Raw genomic sequence first — 18,403 nt, 5'->3', positions numbered from 1 at the left:
CTCCTCAAAACAAACAAACAAAAAGGATTGGCAATGGAAGTTATCTCAGGGCTAATCTTCCTCTCTCACACACACACACAAAGGACATAATGAAACATGAAAAATAAGTAACAAAATTAAAAAGACTATTAAAAAAAAGATAAAACACAACGTGGGATTAGAGAGGGACAAGAAATATTTTAGCTCTGCAACTTGCTTTTTTTTTTTTTTTTTTTGGTGAGGAAGATTGTCCGTGACCTAACCCCTGTTGCCAATCTTCCTCTTTTTGCTTGAGGAAGATTAGCTCTGAGCTAACGTCTGTGCCCATCTTCCTCTATTTTGTATGTGGGATGCCCCCACAGCATGGCTTGATGAGTAGTGTAGGTCCGCACCTGTGATCCGAACCCGCGAACCCCGGGCTACAGAAGTGGAGCGCTCCAAACTTAACCACTGCACCACTTGGCTGGCCCCTGCCACTTGCTTTTTGACCTTAGGCAAATTATGTAACAGTTTGGCTTTGTTTCCATTTCAATAAAATGGGTATAAAGTTAAGAAATAAAATAAAATAGGGTTTTTGTGAGAATAAAATGACTTAGTTTATGATAAGACACTTTAACAATGCTTAACACATTGTTAGTGCTCAATAAATGTGCAAAAAGGGGAGGATTGGCAGATGTTAGCTCAGGGCTGATCTTCCTCACGAAAAAATAAATAAATAAATAAAATGGCAAAGGAAGAAGTGATTGGTAGGGTTCAGCAAGTACTTAGGAGCATCTGTGGAGTTCTTAACATGGCTTTGTTGTGGACAGATCCAAAAGTTTTGAAGCCACACCCCTTGCCCTTGAGTGTGCCTTTAAGGTGGTATTTGGGGAGAAAAATGGTTAAGTGACGTGGGGAACAACTGCAGAGGGGAGCTGGTGAGGGCCCACTAGTAGCAGGGTGGTTGGAAGGATATAGGCATATGCTCAGAACAGCTGTGATCTGGAGGGGCTGGAGGTGGAAGTATGCCACTGCTGTATCCCATACTGGTCAGTGGCTCTGGCCCTTTAGTTAGCTCATAAGAGGAAGCTTTGCTAGGGAAGCAGAAGGGTGAAGGTCTGCTGTAAGGTACCTATTTGTATTTTTTATTGTTCTTGTCTGAAAGGATTTGCAGCACCTTCTAATAAAACTATGAAGCACTGGCTACACGATGCTTCAATCAGTGTCTTGTTTATTTGTATAGAAAAAGACAAAAGCTAAGAGTAATGTAAAGGGAATGGCTTGGCGTCATTTGGAGCTGCCCCAAATGGTTCTATGGAAAGTTTTTTGAGGCCTGCAATTCTGGGATTCCCCATCTCAGTCTACCCTTCAAAATGTACCTCCTTAACCTGTAGTAAGTCTTGGAAGTAAGCAGTGAAGAAGACACACCAAGCCCTAGCTTTCATGGAGTTGACCCTCCAGCTGGGGAGAGAGAGAGGTAGAGTAATTTTGGATGGTGGTATGTGCTGTGAAAACACTCAGGTATAGTAATGAAAGAGTGAGTGGTGTAGCAGGAGAGGGTTACTTTTTGATAAGGTAGATGTGGAAGGCATCTCTGAGCATATGACATTTGGGCAGAGACCTGAGTTATGAGATCTTGTAAAGATCTTAGGAGACACTCTTATTGTGTTACCATTCAGTGCTGCTTGTGCAGAGTCCGCTGATTCATAGCAGAGACGATTGGTTTGGTTCATACAACTCTTCATAAAGGGATTAGTTGACTCTCGAAGTGAGAGGAATAACATAGTTCTAGCAATCATAATGTACTACTAGCACAGGTGAATATACTACTGTATGGAGGGAATTTGAGCTTATGGGAGTCCCTTTTACAATAGTTCGGTTTTTCAGGGGATTCAGCATTCGTGGTGATGGCCCTTCATTAAAGAGAGCCTAGAGGGCTTCTGCAAGGTTAAGTGGAGGGGAAAGCCGTCTAATTGTGTTGTATTAAGAGCTTGGACTCTTCACACAATGTTCATTATTAAAATTATACCTTATAATGTAAGAATTAAGAAAAAGTCTGGGAAAGAGTGGTTAGGGCAGAAAGAATGATAAATGCAAAGGCTGTAAGGTAGAGGTGAACTTGGAGTATTGGAGGGACAGCGAAAAGGTCTTTCTGGAGTAGTGGAGAGAAAGGAGTAGGAGGTGAGGTCAGCAAGCTAAGTATGTTTCTCACCTTGGTGCCACATTTCTGAATCACCTGTGGAGGAGGATTCTTTAGAAAGTACCTGTGATTGGCCACACCTCAGCCAATTAAATCAAAGTCTCTGGGGATGTTCAGGTATTTTGTAGACTGTCCTTCTGTTGGGATTTGTCTTGGGTTGGTCTTATGATTAGACTGTAGTTATTGCTTATGGGAGGAAGACCACAGTTAAGGGTACATACTATCAAGATGACTTATTACTGTTGATGTCTGGGAGATGGAACAGAAAGGTCTCTGTTTTCTGTTTCTTTTTTTTTTTTTGTGAGGAAGATTAGCCCTGAGCTAACATCCATGCTACGCCTCCTCTTTTTGCTGAGGATGACCGGCTCTGAGCTAACATCTATTGTCAATCCTCCTCCTTTTGTTTCCCCAAAGCCCCAGTAGATAGTTGTATGTCATAGTTGCACATCTTGCCAGATGCTGTATGTGGGACGCGGCCTCAGCATGGCCGGAGAAGCGGTGCGTCGGTGCGCGCCCGGGATTCGAACCTGGGCCGCCAGCAGCGGAGCGCGCTCACTTAACCGCTAAGCCACGGGGCCGGCCCATCTGTTTTCTGTTTCCACTTTCTATCTCTGACCCTCTTTTCTGTGGTGTCCAATGAGCAAGGATCATATAATATCTCATGCACAAGCCTGGAAAATGTCTCCTTGTCCTTCCTTTACTCACTAGTCAACTTTTGAGTGCAGCCTGATTCTTGAAAAATGATTAATAATATTAATAGCTAACACTTATACAACACTATATTCCAGGCACTGTTCTAAGTGCTTTATACATATTACCTCATTTGATCCTCATAACAACCCTAGAGGTACATTTTATTATTATTTCTGTTTTACAAAGGAAGGAAATGGAGGCATAGAGAGATCAAATAACTTGCCCAGCATCATATGCTTGGACAGTGGCAGAGCTTAGCCAGGGGTCTTAACAGCTGACTCTTGAGAGTAAGGTCCAAGCTTTCCCTGCTCTCCTTCCCAGGAATCTAGTGCCCTCTTTTCCTCTTCCCTTTCCTCTCAGTCAAAATAGAATGAGTTAACGGGTATTTTATACTATTAGACAATTGCTTTTCAGTGTAAGGTTGCTGATGCAGTAGGCTTATTATTCTTAAGCCCCTCTGGGGGTAAAGGACTGTGTTCCTGTAGCACCAGCGTTTCTTGACCACAGCCCACGACATGGAAGTTGCCCTGCCCTGCCCATTGATATACCCACGTTTTCTCTTCCTTTGCGTCTGACCCAAGACTGAGAAGCCAGAGATCAATCTGTGTCATTGCTCAGGATGTCTTTTGCTTGAAGTTACAGTTCAGACTGGGATGGCCAGCTCAGTTTCATGCAGCTGTTCCTGTTGGTTGTTTTAACATCCAGAGCCAGGGGCGAAACGTGTTATGTGGCAAGAAGGAGCACAGATGCTCGTGGACCTCTCAGAAGAGGAGACAGAGTAGAGATAAAGAGTGAGTGGAACAAAAACTTGTGTCCTGATACATGGGATCGAGATGAGAATGGGGTGAGAAACACAGAATTCCTTTGTACGCGTGTTTTCTTTTTGCTTTTTGGGGGCGTGTGTGTATCACTATGATAGAGATCAAGCCAACATAGCATCAGGGGGGAAAAAATCAATATTGATGCCCTTTTCAGATGTCAAAAAATGAATCAATGGGGCCGGCCCCGTGGCTTAGCGGTTAAGTGCACACGCTCAGCTACTGGCGGCCCGGGTTCGGAGCCCAGGCGCGCACCGACGCACCGCTTCTCCGGCCATGCTGAGGCCACGTCCCACATACAGCAACTAGAAGGATGTACAACTATGACATACAACAATCTACTGGGGCTTTGGGGGGGAAAAAGAAAAAGGAGGAGGATTGGCAATAGATGTTAGCTAAGAGCCGGTCTTCCTCAGCAAAAAGAGGAGGATTAGCACGGATGATAGCTCAGGGCTGATCTTCCTCACAAAACAAACAAACAAACAAACAAACAAAATCTTCCAAGTATACTAAAGGCTCAATCCATAATTTATGGCAAATAACCGTGTGGGCAGTAACTCTGATGTACCTTATAATGTGCTAGATTATTCTTGCTAAACATTCAGTTATATATAAAACTCACTTCAGATGGGTTTAGCTAGTTTTTGATCGGGTAGCAGAGTAATCTGTTTTTAACTTCAATAGAATATTAGAGAAAACATTCATTATAATATGTCCAAACTATAGCATATAGTTAGTTTTATTGTCAAAGACTGATTTTTTTAAGTTAATTTTATTTATCTGAATAATTTTTGAGCACTTATGGTGAGCTGTGTGATGGATATTGAGAAGAATAAAGAAAGATTCCTGACATCAGGAAGCTTATAATCTAATAGGAAACAGCCTTTTCACTTGGTTATTTTTGTGTAAATATTAGAGGAGAGGTACAAACAGTATGCTATGGGGTTCAGAGAAAAGAGAAATTAATTTCTGCTGGAGGCATGAAATCAGGGAAGATTTCTTGGAGGAAGTAGTATTCAAGGTAGGCCTTCAAAGATGGATAGGATTTTGCTCGGTAGATACAGACTAGGCTGTTAGGTAGCCCTCCTCTGTGTTCCCATAGCAACAGCCTGTGGATAGTTATTGTAGCACTAAATACCGTATGTATACTGTATCAATGTTATTTCTTTCCGTGTGTGTGTGTGTGTGTGTGTGTGTGTGTGTGTGTGTGTGTGTGTCCTGGGTGGGTTATACACTCTTCTAGGGCTAGCATTGTATGTTACTCATCTTTGTGTTCCCAGCACCTACCACAGTGCCTGTCGGATAGTAGATGTACATGAAATATTGGGAAATGTATGATGTGAAGTATTATAATCTCACCTAGTCCCGCAGCATCAATGAAGAACTGAAAAAGACAGTATTGCTTAGTTTATCAGTGTTTACATTAAGTTCAACTGCATCTAAAATAATGAAGTAATTTGGAAAAATCTAAAATAACAGCAACTCAAACAACATAGATGTTTATTTCTCTCTTGTGTAAAAGAAGTCTGGATGTAGGCCGTCTAAGGCTGGTGTGGAGGAACCATAAAGTTATCAGGAATCTAGACTCTTTCCAGCTCCACTGTGCCGTCCTTAGGGTGTAGTTGTTGTCATGGCCCAAGATGACTGCTGGAGGTCCAGCCAGCACATCCAAGTTCCAGGATAGCAGGCATAGGAAAGTGAAGAAGGGCACACCTCTCTATTTTAAGAGAACCCTCCAGAAGTTGCACACGTTGTTACTGATGTTTCATTGGCCGGAATTCAGTCCCGTGACCTTATCTAGTTGTAAGGAAGGCTGGGAAGCAGTCTTTTCTCCAGGCCACAGTGTGTCCAGCTAAAAGCTGGGGTCTGTTACTAAGGAAAAGTGGCAGAATGAATATGAAGGACCAAGTAGTCTTGTCTTAGTTGGCTTTGCAATCTATGGGTTTGAGTCCTGTCTCTGCTACTTATTAGCTGTGACCTGTTGGATAATTCACTCAGCCTCTCTGAGTCTTGGTTTCCTCATCTGTAACGTGGGCATGGTAATTGTTTCTCCTCATTGGGTTTTAGTGAGGCAAACAAGAGCATGCGTGTGAGGAGCTGAACACAGTGCCTGGAACATAATAAGCCCTCAGCAATTGGTGGCTCTTACTCGTGTTACTGTTAGAGAGCCATCTAAGGTTCTATCCTGAGTTCAAGTCCAGACCGCTTAGTCTGGCAGCAGTAGAAGTTCTGGACACCAAGTTTCTTTGGGTGAAAACTGTACAGCCCCCTCTCCTTCTCCTCCTTCTGCCTGCTCTATTCTGGTGGGTAGATAGGCTGGTGAGAAACTTGTCTTCAGAGAAGAGGCTCCTGCTGGTGCCTTATGCACTAGCTAACCAAAACACAGCTGGTAGGTCTAATTTTAGGTTCACAAGTCTTGCTGGTTGTCCTCTTTAAATTCTGTTTTACATTCTGAACGGTGGGAAATTTTTACAGAAGTGGAGGGGAGACAGGGGCAGAACACCCTTTACTTTCTGGTTAGAAAATAGCCTCCATTTTCTCTCCAGGAAGCAGTCATTGAGGGGGGCAGTGTTACAGGCACCCCTACTGTCCTCCTGTCTGTACTTGGGTCTCTGTGAACCCTGGCAGAGTATAACCTGTGTTGAGAGGCAGATTCTGACTTCATGTGTATGAAGAATGAAACCTTTAGCTGCGGTTATAAAACCAGTAGAGTTTAGAAACTCTTGTCTGCTGTTGAATTTTGAGGCTCTTTCCAGAGATGAGAGTAGTAAGAGTTACTGAGTGCTTTTGGGGCAGATGCTTTTCTTTCATTATTTCAGTTGCTCTCTAATACAATTCCCACAAATAAGCTATGTTATTATGTTTCTCATTTTACAGGTAAGGAAACTGATGCTTAAAGAGTTTGAGTTCTGTGGGAGGTCCCCAAGCTAATAAGTGGAAAGACTAGGATTTGAATCCAGGTCTGACTCCAAAGTACATGCTCTTTCCACCATCCCATTTTTCTTCTATTCTCAATTATTCCCACTTACATTTAACCTTTCTAAGCTGTACTGACACATTCTCCTGATATTTTCCACCTGTATGAAGATGTTTAATAGATAAATACTTCTGAATATTCTAAAACTTTCCTTTCTCTCTGAAATTTTCTTCCTAGATATTTTACAGAGTATTTTGATTAGTAATTGATTGTCTTGCTCATATTTTTCTATTCAGCACTTCTCTAGCTCAGTACCAGATACTTAGTAGTCAGTCTCTCAGTATATTGTTAATAATAATGGTAACAACAATGATAACTAAAATTTGTTGAGAACTTAGTATGTGCCAGATTCTATACTATAAACTTCTTACATATTATCTCATTTAATTTTTACCACAGTTCTTTGAGGTAGAGTATTTATTAAGATATTTTTATATATTGTTTGAAGTTAGTGGCATGATGTTTTTTTTCCTTTGTTCTATTCAATCAATCAAGGGGAGTATTTTGGGCAGTAGGGAATTTAACAATGAACACTTCTAAGTCCCTGGTCTCATGGAGCTTATATTGTATGAGCAAAACAGACGTAAGCAAGTTAAACAGTAAATAATATTTCAAATAATGGTAGGTACTACAAATAACAAACTAGAAGAAGAAGAAAGAGAGTGAGTGGGATGGGGGACGAGAGGGAGGCTGTTTAAGGATCTGAGAAGAACCTTTTTGAGGTAGTGACCTGGGCATAGTTAGAGCCAGTGACGGAAAGATCTGGGAGCAGAGGGGTCCAACTGGAGGCAATAGCAAGTGCGAGGCTCCAAGGTAGAACAGGCTTACTGAGGGATAAAAGGGGCAGCAGGCGTACAGCGAGTAAGAGTGGGGCTGGGGGAGTGGTAGATGAGGTCAGACTACCAAGTAGGCTGTGGTAAGGATTGTAGATTTCATTCTGAGTAGCCGCGGACTGTTTAAGCACGGGAATGAGTGCTCTGATTTATGTTCTTCAGCATTCACTCTGGTTGCCCTGTGGAGAATGGAGTGTAGGGTAGCAAGAGTGGGAGCAGCGCTGCTGCTGGGACTTGGAGTCGTGAGATGGTGAAGAGCAGCTGAGTGTGCATATACATGAGTTAGGTCTAACATAACTTGGCCATGGGTTTTCTCAGACCCAAAAATGATTTTGGATATGAGCAAATATATAAAGGTGGTTGCCAAAACCACAGGAGTGGTTTTGGAGTTGGAAAATCAAGTAATGTGAAGAAGATAAAGACTTTTTGTATGTGGCATGGTGATACTAAAATTTAGTTTCATTTCCTTTTTTGGGGGGCGATGGGGTGAGGGAGATTGACCCTGAGCTAACATCTGTTGCCAATCTCCCTCTTTTGCTTGAGGAAGATTGTCACTGAGCTAACATCTATGCCCGTCTTCCTCCACTTTTTATATGTGGGATGTCACCACAGCATGGCTTGACAAGCTGTGTGTAGGTCTGTGCCCAGGATCCAAACCCACGAACCTCGGGCCACTGAAGTGGATGGAGCATGTGAACTTAACCACTTCGTCACTGGGTGGGCCCCAGTTTCATTTCCTTTTGACAAGGCTTTGCTTTCTGATTTGATTCCTTAGGAGGACTTCTTATATATTCTTTCAATCCTTTTCCACTGTTTCTTTCAAACAAAACCTTTTTGTAAAAATGACAGAAAGTTGGATTGATTTTTTTTTTTATTTTTTTCTGAAGAAGACTAGCCCTGAGCTAACATCCCATGCCAATTGTCCTCTTTTTTTTGCTGAGGAAGATTGGCCCTGGGCTAACATCTGTGCCTATCTTTCTCTACTTTACATGCTACGCCACCACGGCGTGGCTTGACAAGCGGTGCATCAGTGCATGCCCGGGATCTGAACCTGCGAACCCCGGGCCGCCGAAGTGGAGCATGTGCACTTAACCCCTGCACCACCGGGCTGGCCCCAACTTTTTTTCTTTTTTTTTAAAAGCATGGTAGCAACACAAGGCCAGTGGGATAGGAAAAAACAAAACGGGCAGCCAATATTCTTTCTGAACTCAGCATCTTCTGACACTTTGTAATATAGAATTCAGTATTTAAGAGCCAGTTTAGGATATGTAAGTGATCTACATTTACATTTCTACTGACAGGTGACTTTTTCTTTCTATGCCCAGCTGGTTATTGGCATTAGACTAAACTGACTCCCATAAGAGTACAGAGACTGGTTGTCAAGAAGTACTTCGTGTTCTAATGCCACTTTTGCCTACCATATTCCACCTTCGTTTCTGCCTCTTGCCCATTTTCTTTTTTTTTTGTGAGGAAGATTAGCCCTGTGCTAACATCTGTTGCCAATCCTCCTCTTTTTGCTGAGGAAGATTGGCCCTGGCTAACATCTGTGCCCATCTTCCTCTACCTTATATGGGACGCCGCCACAGCATGGCTTGATAAGCGGTGTGTCAGTGAGCACCCGGGATCCGAACCTGCGAACCCCAGGCCGCTGAAGTGTAGTGTGCGAACTTAACCACTACGCCGCTGGGCCAGACCCCTCTTGCCCATTTGCGAAGGATGTTTACATTAGAATGAGCTGCATTATTTCTGTGCTTTGGGGTGAGTGGATGGACATGTGTTTATGAGGTTTTTCTGAACCCCTTTGAAGAAAGACATCCCAACTTTTTTGGAGTTCAAATAGAAGGACCCTTAGAGGTAGAAAAATTTCATGGAGAGTTGCTTCTAGGGTGGTAACTACGAATATTTCAGGGACCAGAAAGGTAACGTAAATGAGAGCAGCAAGCCGGGAGGGAGCTAGCCTGGCCTGGAGCCGGGGCTGCTCGCCAGCTTCAGCCAGTTGCTGCTGTGTGGAGTGGGCCAGTGCAGTTATACCTTCAGAGTTTCAAAAGAAGCTGGAAATCTTTATTGTTAGGTCATGTCTCCTGATTTTTAAATGCTGGCAGCTAATTTAAAATTCCCGGTATGCTGTGTAGGACAACACTCTAAAAGCAAAAAATAAATTTAAAAACAAATTTCTGTAGGCTGCAAATTTGTACTTTCTGATTTGGTCCATTTTCCTCATTTACAGATTGAGAAACAGAAACCCAGAGATGTAAAATGATTTTTCCAAGCTCACACAGCAGTTAGTGGCAGAACTAGGAATAGAACCTGCATCTTCTTTCTCTTTGTGTGTGCAGTGCTCTTTACTTTTGGGGGATTCTAAGGAAAGCTAATTCTCTTTCCCTAGAAAAGTGCATTTACATTTCAAATTTTACTTACAGTTTTGGGGGTTTCAAACTCCCTGAAATCCATATGTGAACACCAGGTAAAGAACCCTCTCTCGTACCTGCTGGTTCATATGTTTGCAGTGCACAGGGAACAGTGCCCCAGTATTTACACTTACGCAAACTCATGGAGGGAGGCCCTCGAAACAGAAGCCCTGGGTCTGTCCTCCCTGCCTCCCCCGCCTCCTTTTTGTGTGCTAAATCTCAATTAGACGAGAGGAATACGTTTAGGTAAGTCTAAGACTCTCCCTACTACCATCCCTGAGACCAGTCCCTCCAATCATTGCTTTTCTAGTCTTTTATATACATATATAACCCATAGAAAATAATAGTTTTGTGTTTTTTTTTAAAAAATAAATGATACTTATAGTATGCAAGGTTTTTGTTTTTTTTTTAAATTCAACGTATGTCTTGCCTTGTATTCAGGTACATACAGATCTACTTCATTCTTTTTATTTGTTATATCATATTCCATAGTTTGTTCATTCCATAGTTTATTTAGCCACTCACTATTGATGGATTCTTAGGATGTTTGCAGTTTTCCACTATTACAAACAGTGCTGCAATAAATATTTTTGTGTATGCCTCCTTGACCAAAGGAGGAAAAAGAGAGAAATGGACTTGTTAGGCATGTGATTTCAAAGTAGCTTTGTCATTTTATATCAGCAATATATGAAAGTTCCCAGTTTCCTCAAAGCCCCTCGTTACTTGATGTTATCAGATCAAAACTTTTTCTTCTATTTTTTTTTTTGTAAGGAGATCAGGTCTGTGCTAACATCTGCCAATCCTCCTCTTTCTTTTTTTTTTTTTTGTTGCTGAGGAAGACTGGCCCTGGGCTAACATCCGTGCCCATCTTCCTCCACTTTATATGGGACGCCACCACAGTATGGCTTGCCAAGCAGTGTGTCACTGCGCACCTGGGATCCGAACCGGCGAACCCCGGGCCACCGCAGCGGAGCGCGCGCAACTAACCGCTTGCGCCACTGGGCCGGCCCCATTTTTTTCAATTTGATGGATAAGAAATGATAATTACAAGTAATTTTGAGCATCTTTTACATCTTTTAATATGTTTATTAGTCATTTCACATTTCTGTTATGTTCATATCCTTTGTTGGGATTTATTTGGGGCTTATTTGGTTTTTTTTAACTTATTTATAGGAATCCCTTATGTGTTTTTTCAAGTGTTCTTGATACCAACCTCTTCCATTGTATACGTTATAAATCTCTTTCATTTGGATCTTTCTGATCTTGGTTTTGCTACTGAGTGGCTCTGTGATTTGGGGGACATCTTTTGACTTCCACAGAACCACTTTTCTTCATTGTAAACTGAGAATATACTACCTCTTAGTTATTATGTTCTTGGGAAATGCCAGTGAAAGAATGTATGAGCTCTGTGATTTTCAGGTTCCTCATTTGATTTCCACCAGTCATTTTCTCAGCTGTAAAGTGAGAATACACTACCTTTTAGGTTTATTGTGTAATGCCAATGAAAAAGCATATGAAAGTGCTTTGGAGAGTAAAGGATACCTTCAAGTGTAAGGCATTATTACTCATCCCTAGGAGCTGGCTTTTGTGAAGTATCTCACATCTCCACAGATTGATCAAACTTTGAGGAGTGGGTGTTACAACATAGCACTTGTCTCTTTTTATTCTACACTCTCTTGGGGGAGGAAAGAAGTGCATAAACAAGATATGCTCACATTGAACTTCTGTGTCTTTGGAATGCATTGGGTGGGATGGAGGTGGAGAAAAGCAATGTCAGGAGACTCTCACTTCTTTGCCACTCTGAGTGCTTGCCCCAAGGACTGATGTAGAATCTGCCCATATATGGAACCAAATGTCTGCAAGGTTAGAATTAGCCTGCCTTTTGTTACTATCCTGGTCCACTTCTCAATTAGAAGGCAGGTTTCAGAAGCAGCTGTTCTATTCTACCACAGTAGGAAAGTGTGAGAGTACAATTTCCTGTTCTGTTCCGTCTTGACTGATGACTGCATTCTGCCAACAAATTAATTAAAACATGATACCACCTTATGGTTTGGAAACACTCATACTCAAATACCAGCTTAGATCTAGACAACCCTGTGCCCCTGCCCTATGCACCATGCTTTAGGGGACCTTTCCTTTGGCCATGCCCATCCCCTTCTAGAACACTCTCCAAGTATGCAGGACCCAAGAATTACCTGATGAAATGTCCTGAACTTGCTTCCAGGGCCTGCAGAGCCTCTTTCTGAGTCTGTCCTCCCAAACATGGATCAAGCCATTAGACTTCACCTCTGATATGTGCATTCCTAGGTTCCAGGTGTGGCCAAGGGGTGACTGCTCGAGAAGGATGTTCCCAGAGCTTGGGTGCACTAACTTGAACCCCTGTCTACAGGCCCCTTGAGGGGTAGGAAGGAACTGGGGGGTGTGGGAAAGGAAAGGAGGTGGATTTGGGGCCAGGGTCCTCCATGTTAGCTCAGGACCAATCTTCCTCAGCCAAAATAAAGCCATTGAAAAAGGTTTTCTTCACCACCCAGTTAGAGGGTGGCTCAGTATAGACCCCAGTTAATCTTGAGAATAATTCTCACAGAGATTGGGGTGGAGAGGTGGAATGGGTGCCTTTCCTGAAGGGAGAGTCTCTGCCTCTCCTTTGTCTCTGCCCTGGGTAGGCAGTGCTGCTGATGCTTTGTGAAAAGGAGGAAGGGTTCTGCTGACACGCTGTATTTTTATGAAAGAAGGCTTAAGGGTTCCCTTATCTCTCTACACAAGGCGCATCTGCCTGCAGACAGCTCTCTGCTTCTTAGGGATTCCTTTGTTGTCCTGTTTCTTTTCTGAATGTTTTAAGGCACAGTTGGGTGCATTCCTTTCTGTTCTCTAGAGCCAGGGAGGAAGTCATGATATATCAAGGCTCTTGCTGAAAAGCTTAAAATGGGCGCTGGCAGCTGGGATGTGGGGGGAGAGAGCTTTCCAGGGACAAGTGACCTGCTTGTTCAGCCAATGAGAAGCGGGTTAGAGGGATGATATCACCAGAGAGGCTTTATTGTCTGATCATCTCATAAAAGCGGGATTGTGTCTGGCAACTTAACCCTTTTTTGAGTTCAGGTCTCACGTGCTTCCTGATACATGACCTCCAGATTCCTTTTCCCAGCTGTCTGCTGTGAGACTATAGAGATTAAAGATTTAAATTGGTGAAGAAATTTGGAGAGTTGTAAAGCATCATTTTAGAAATACAAATTATTAAAATTTAGGACCACAGCTAGAATGGGAATGTCAACTAAGCTGTGTTTGGAGAGCACATCTAAAGTGGATGTCGGTCATGTTACATCAGACTTTTGCTGTATAGACTTGGGAGAGAAAGGAAGTTAGAGGGAAAAAAGATTTAGCCTTTTTAATCTGTATGATGGGGTCTTACTAAGTATTTCCTGTTTTGGAAGACTTAGAATTAGTTCTGCAATTTTAGAAAATATCACTGATTCTGAGGCCAATGTTAAGTAACAGTTATTTGTAGTGTTTATTTATATTGTACTTCTTTATTGTCCCTTGCCCCATAAAAATGACAGTCATTTTACTCCTTCATGCTTCTTTTTTGTCACTGGAAAAATGAGGGTGATAATGCTACCTTGTCCCACAGAGGAATTGCGATAAGAAACTAAACTCATTCATGTGATTTTAGATTGTGCTCCCCACATGTATTATTATTAGGGCATTCATGTCTTAAGATTGCATGTTCATTTGTTCAGCAGACTTTTTCAAACACCTTCTTGATGCTGGGCACAGATACAGAGATAAAAGATGTAATTCTTGTCCTTAAGGAATTTAAAACATTGTGAGAGGAATTTAAAACATTGTGAGAGAGTCAGACAATAATAATAAAAATGTCTCATACATTTATTGTGTTTATCATGTGCCAGGCCCTGTTCTAAGCACTTTGACATATATTAGCTCATTTAATCTTACTAGGATCCTATGATATAGGTAACATTATTAGCTTCATATTGCAGATAAAGAAACCGAGGCACAGAGAGGCTAAGTGACTTGCCTAAGGTCACACAGCTAGTGGTAGAGTTGGGACTTGAATTCAGGCAATGTGGCTCTAGAGTCTGTGCTGTAAATCTTTGCTGACCAATTTAGTAGTCACTAGCTATATATGTCTTTGGAGCGTTTGAAGTGTGGCTAGTCAAATTGAATTGGACTGTAAGTGTGAAATACACACTAGATTTCAAAGACCTCGTATGAAAAAAATATATAACATACCTCCTGTTAAAATTACATGTTGCAATGATAATATTTTGGATATACTGAGTTAAGTAAAATATATTAAAATTAATTTCACTTTATTTTTGTGGCTACTAGAAAACTTAAAATTAATATGTGGCTTGCATTTATGGCTATATTACATTTCTATTGGACTGTGCTACTCTAAATCATTACAATGCAATAACAACAACAATAATAATAATAGTTTAGGTGACATTGAGTACTTACTATGTGCCACACACTGTGCTAATTCCTTTACAAACCCTCAAAACAACACTATTTATTATTCCCATTTTATAGAAGAGGGAGAAGGTTTTAAGAAAGTCAGTAATTTGCCTGAGTTTGTCAATTAGTTAATGACAGACCCAAAATTTGAAAGCTTATATGTCTGACGCAAAACCTGTACTCACCCAGCACACTGTAATACTATTTCCAATTAAATCTCTGGGCATTTTCTTTATTTTTCTTTTTCTAAGGATATTTTAATATTGCAAAGTTCTGTATTTGGTATGTGGAAGCTCAAAATAAAAATCACTGGGTCATAACATAGACATCTCTTCTGCAGAACCTCGGCCCTCAGTGGACTCTGGCGCAATTGAGCCCTGTGATGAAGCAGTGAGTCAGCCTTTACAAATTGCATTTAATTTTCATTCCAATAGTTTTCTCAGGTCAGTGGGCAATTTATGTCCTGTGCCGCTTTGTCCATGGAGAAGAGAAAGAGGGGCAACACAGCTTTCCTTAGTCGTTTAGTTCTCTTGGCTGATAAGAAGAAAAAATTGCTTTCCATTTCATTGTCCCATGAAATGCTATTTGTGTTCGAGAGAGCAACAAAATGCTGTCTAATGACCTCTGACTTTTCTTTCTTCTAGAGCAAAGACTCAGGCGGACTGAAGGCGGCTATGATAGAGTTGGTGGAAAGGTTAAAGTTCAAGAGCTCAGACCCTAAAGTAAGTGTTGTTTTGGAATTGATTGGATGTTGGTACCCCAGGTATTTCATTCTCCTTGAGCTAAGTTCAAGGGATGTTAATGATCATCTATCTGAATATTGCATCAAGATCTAATTAAGCCTGCCCATCAAAACCAGTGTTCTAATATGCCTAGAGATAAGTCATCTATTTTTCCACTTCTCTATTTTATGACTTAAAACACATAATCATTAACTGTTTTTCCTGAACTGCAGACAAGTGCATTTTTAATCTTCCTTTACCGGGCCTTTGAGACTCCAGTCCTCTGTGTCCATTAAATCCAGCCATTAAAACCATCTGAGACACTGATGGGTTTAATGCTGGGGCTGGAACAGGCTCCAGACCCACCCAGTTGGTGTTCAGCGCTAGTGTCTTGTCTCTCTCCCACTTACAGCAACCAGCTGCTACTGGGAATGCTTTTGTTCTCATGACCTGGAGTATGGTCTGGGAAGTGGTGAAGCTTCCCAGCTTCCTTTGCAAGAAGTTAGGGGCTGTACGATTGATATTCAGGGTAGGGGTGGACTGGGAACTGAACATGCCAGAGGGATTATGACTAACACAGCCTTCCTTCTCCTACCCAGAAACTTACTGTGGCACTACCTGGTGTTGGTGCTGACTGGCTTTACCTGAGAGTCAAAGCCTCTGACAATTCAATAGGGAAAGGAGCACGATTTTGTTTGACTTTTATCTCCTTTTTTTTTTTTTAATTTAAAGCTCTTTATAAGGGGAATAAGACTAGCATTTCTTGAGCACCTACTAAGAGCTAGGCACTGTGCTAGGAGCCTTACATACCTTTAAAAAAAATTACAGTAGGGGCCGGCCCAGTGGCACAAGTGGTTAAGTGCGTGTGCTCCGCTACGGCGGCCTGGGGTTCGCTGGTTCGGATCCCGAGTGTGCACCGACGCACTGCCTGGCAAGCCATGCTGTGGTGGCATCCCATATAAAGTGGAGAAAGATGGGCACAGATGTTAGCCCAGGGCCAGTCTTCCTCAGCAAAAAAAGAGGAGGATTGGCAGATGTTAGCACAGGGCTGATCTCCTCACACACAAAAAAAAATTACAGTAAAATATACATAATGAAATTTACCATTTTAACTATTTTTTTTTCTTGGTGAGGAAGATTAGCCCTGAGCTAACATCTGTTTCCAATCCTCCTCTTTTTGCTGAGGAAGATTGGCCCTGAGCTATCATCTGTGCCCACCTTTCTCTATTTTATATGTGGGACGCCTGCCACAGCATGGCTTGATAAGCAGTGGGTAGGTCCGCACCCGGGATCCAAACCTGCACAGTCTGGACCGCCAAAGTGGAGCGTGGGAACTTAACCACTACACCCCTATTTTAACTATTTTTAATATACGGTTTAGTGGCATTAAGTACCTTCACATTGTTTTGCAAACATTATCACCATTTATCTGCAGAACTTTTTCATCATCTAAACTGAAATTCTGTACCCATTAAACACTAACTGCTCATTCCCCCCTCCTCTTACATACTTGTGATTATTGCAACAACCCTATAAAATAGCTTATTATTTCCATTTTATTGATAAGGACACTGAGGCTCAGAGACGTAGGGCCGTTTGCCCCAAACCTGGTATAATTTAGAGCTGGGATTCAAGTGCCTGTGCTCTTTCTTTTATATCATGCTACAGAACAATCACTGGGTTTCATCTCCTTGCTACCTTTCTATAATCACATTGTGCTTCTGTTTTCTAATCTGAAACATTATTTGAGGCAGGGCCAGACAATGGCAGGCTCTTCAGAAGGTGGCTGCAGTCACCAGTCTACAGAATAATTTTCTCTTCATACAGTATTGAAAGTATTGTCTTCTAGTTTAATTAAGGCTCCAGAGATAGAGAGTATCTTGATGGAAAAAGATTGGGGTAAGCTTTATCAATTTTCTTAGCTCAGAGTAGAAAGACTTCTGGTGTAAGTAGTTTTCCTTTAGTGAGGATGAACCAGTTAAAGATTACTGAAAGTTTTTTTACCAAGGTTTTCTGGTTTCTGGGACAACAGTGGTCCTGAAGGAGACAACTGTATTTTCTGTTTCTGCCACACCCACATGTGGTAGAGAGCTAGAGGATGTGTACAGATTACACTGAGTGGCTTCTTTACGTGATGATAATACAAGTAAAGTGCTTTGGGATCCTTTATGAGTGCATACAGTGCTTCTGATGGGAAACTTGGTGAGAGAGTTGAGTGGTCCCATGAGAGCAACCCGTGGAAGCTTCAGGATTTCCCATGATGCATCATGAGCTAAAGGATGTTTGTTAGGACCTGACTTGGTCTTGGATATAGGTACACACACTCACCTCTCTTTTATCTTCTCTTTATCTTGCCCTGGATTATTTCCCATCAGTCTGTTTTATTTTTAAGCCTCTTGCTGGTCTGTCATATGCAAATGCTATATATACCTAAAGCCAGCTTGAAGAAGGACCAATGTAATTGCAGGATGACTGCCAGATCACGGGGGGGGGGGGGGCTGAAAAATGGGACACTTAGATACATAATTTATGCAACAAAGAAAATTTTTCCAGAAATAGATTGCTGTCTTCCAAGAGAATCCTTAAGTTTTTAGTTTGTTCTGTTTTCCCTCAGAACCCACCATCCCTTTTTTTAGGTTGGCCTATTTAAGAAGGGCAGACTCTCTCAGCTTTATGACCTGTCATTCCCTGGCACAGCAGCTTTACATGGAGGCAGTGACTGAGTCCTGGAGCACTGAGGACCATCCCTGCCTCACTTCCTCCAAAATTCCCTGAAGCATCACAAAGCACGATTAGTCCAGACACTGAAGTCGGCTGGGGACTCAGTGAATTTGTATCTCTGAGTTTTGCCAGAGAGGAGTAGAAGATGCCTAGGTTAACCAATTTTTTAAATTATAAAATAATATATGCTTATAAATTTAAAAAATACAGGGGCCGGGCTGGTGGCGTGGCAGTTAAGTTCGCGTGCTCTGCTTCGGCAGCCCAGGGTTCACAGGTTCGGATCCCCAGTGCAGACCAATTCTCTCTTGTCAAGCCATGCTGTGGCGGCATCCCATATAAAGTAGAGGAAGATGGGCACGGATGTTAGCCCAGGGCCAGTCTTCCTCAAGCGAAAAGAGGAAGATTGGCAACAGATGTTAGCTCAGGGTTAATCTTCCTCACATCACATCAACAAAACAAAGAATAAAAACCACACGGTCATCTCAATAGATGCAGAGAAGGCATTTGACAAGATACAACATCCATTTATGATAAAAATTCTCAACAAAATGGGAATAGAAGGAAAGTACCTCAACATAATAAAGGCTATTTATGACA

At 41.9% G+C, this 18,403-nt stretch overlaps 1 protein-coding gene across 3 annotated transcripts in view; it reads left to right on the top strand.

The window, feature by feature from the left end:
* Positions 1–18,403, top strand: part of TRIM44 (tripartite motif containing 44) — a 110,422-nt gene that overhangs the window by 6,808 nt on the left and 85,211 nt on the right. For all 3 annotated transcript variants that reach the window (XM_058527144.1, XM_058527145.1, XM_058527143.1), the window contains exon 2: positions 15,008–15,085. In XM_058527144.1, coding sequence (XP_058383127.1) covers positions 15,008–15,085 — 78 coding nt within the window. The remainder of the gene's footprint in view (positions 1–15,007; positions 15,086–18,403) is intronic.

The sequence above is a fragment of the Diceros bicornis genome, chromosome 31 (assembly GCF_020826845.1).
Source record: "Diceros bicornis minor isolate mBicDic1 chromosome 31, mDicBic1.mat.cur, whole genome shotgun sequence".
Classification (NCBI taxonomy): domain Eukaryota; kingdom Metazoa; phylum Chordata; class Mammalia; order Perissodactyla; family Rhinocerotidae; genus Diceros; species Diceros bicornis.
This window is presented reverse-complemented; position numbering and strand designations above follow the sequence as displayed.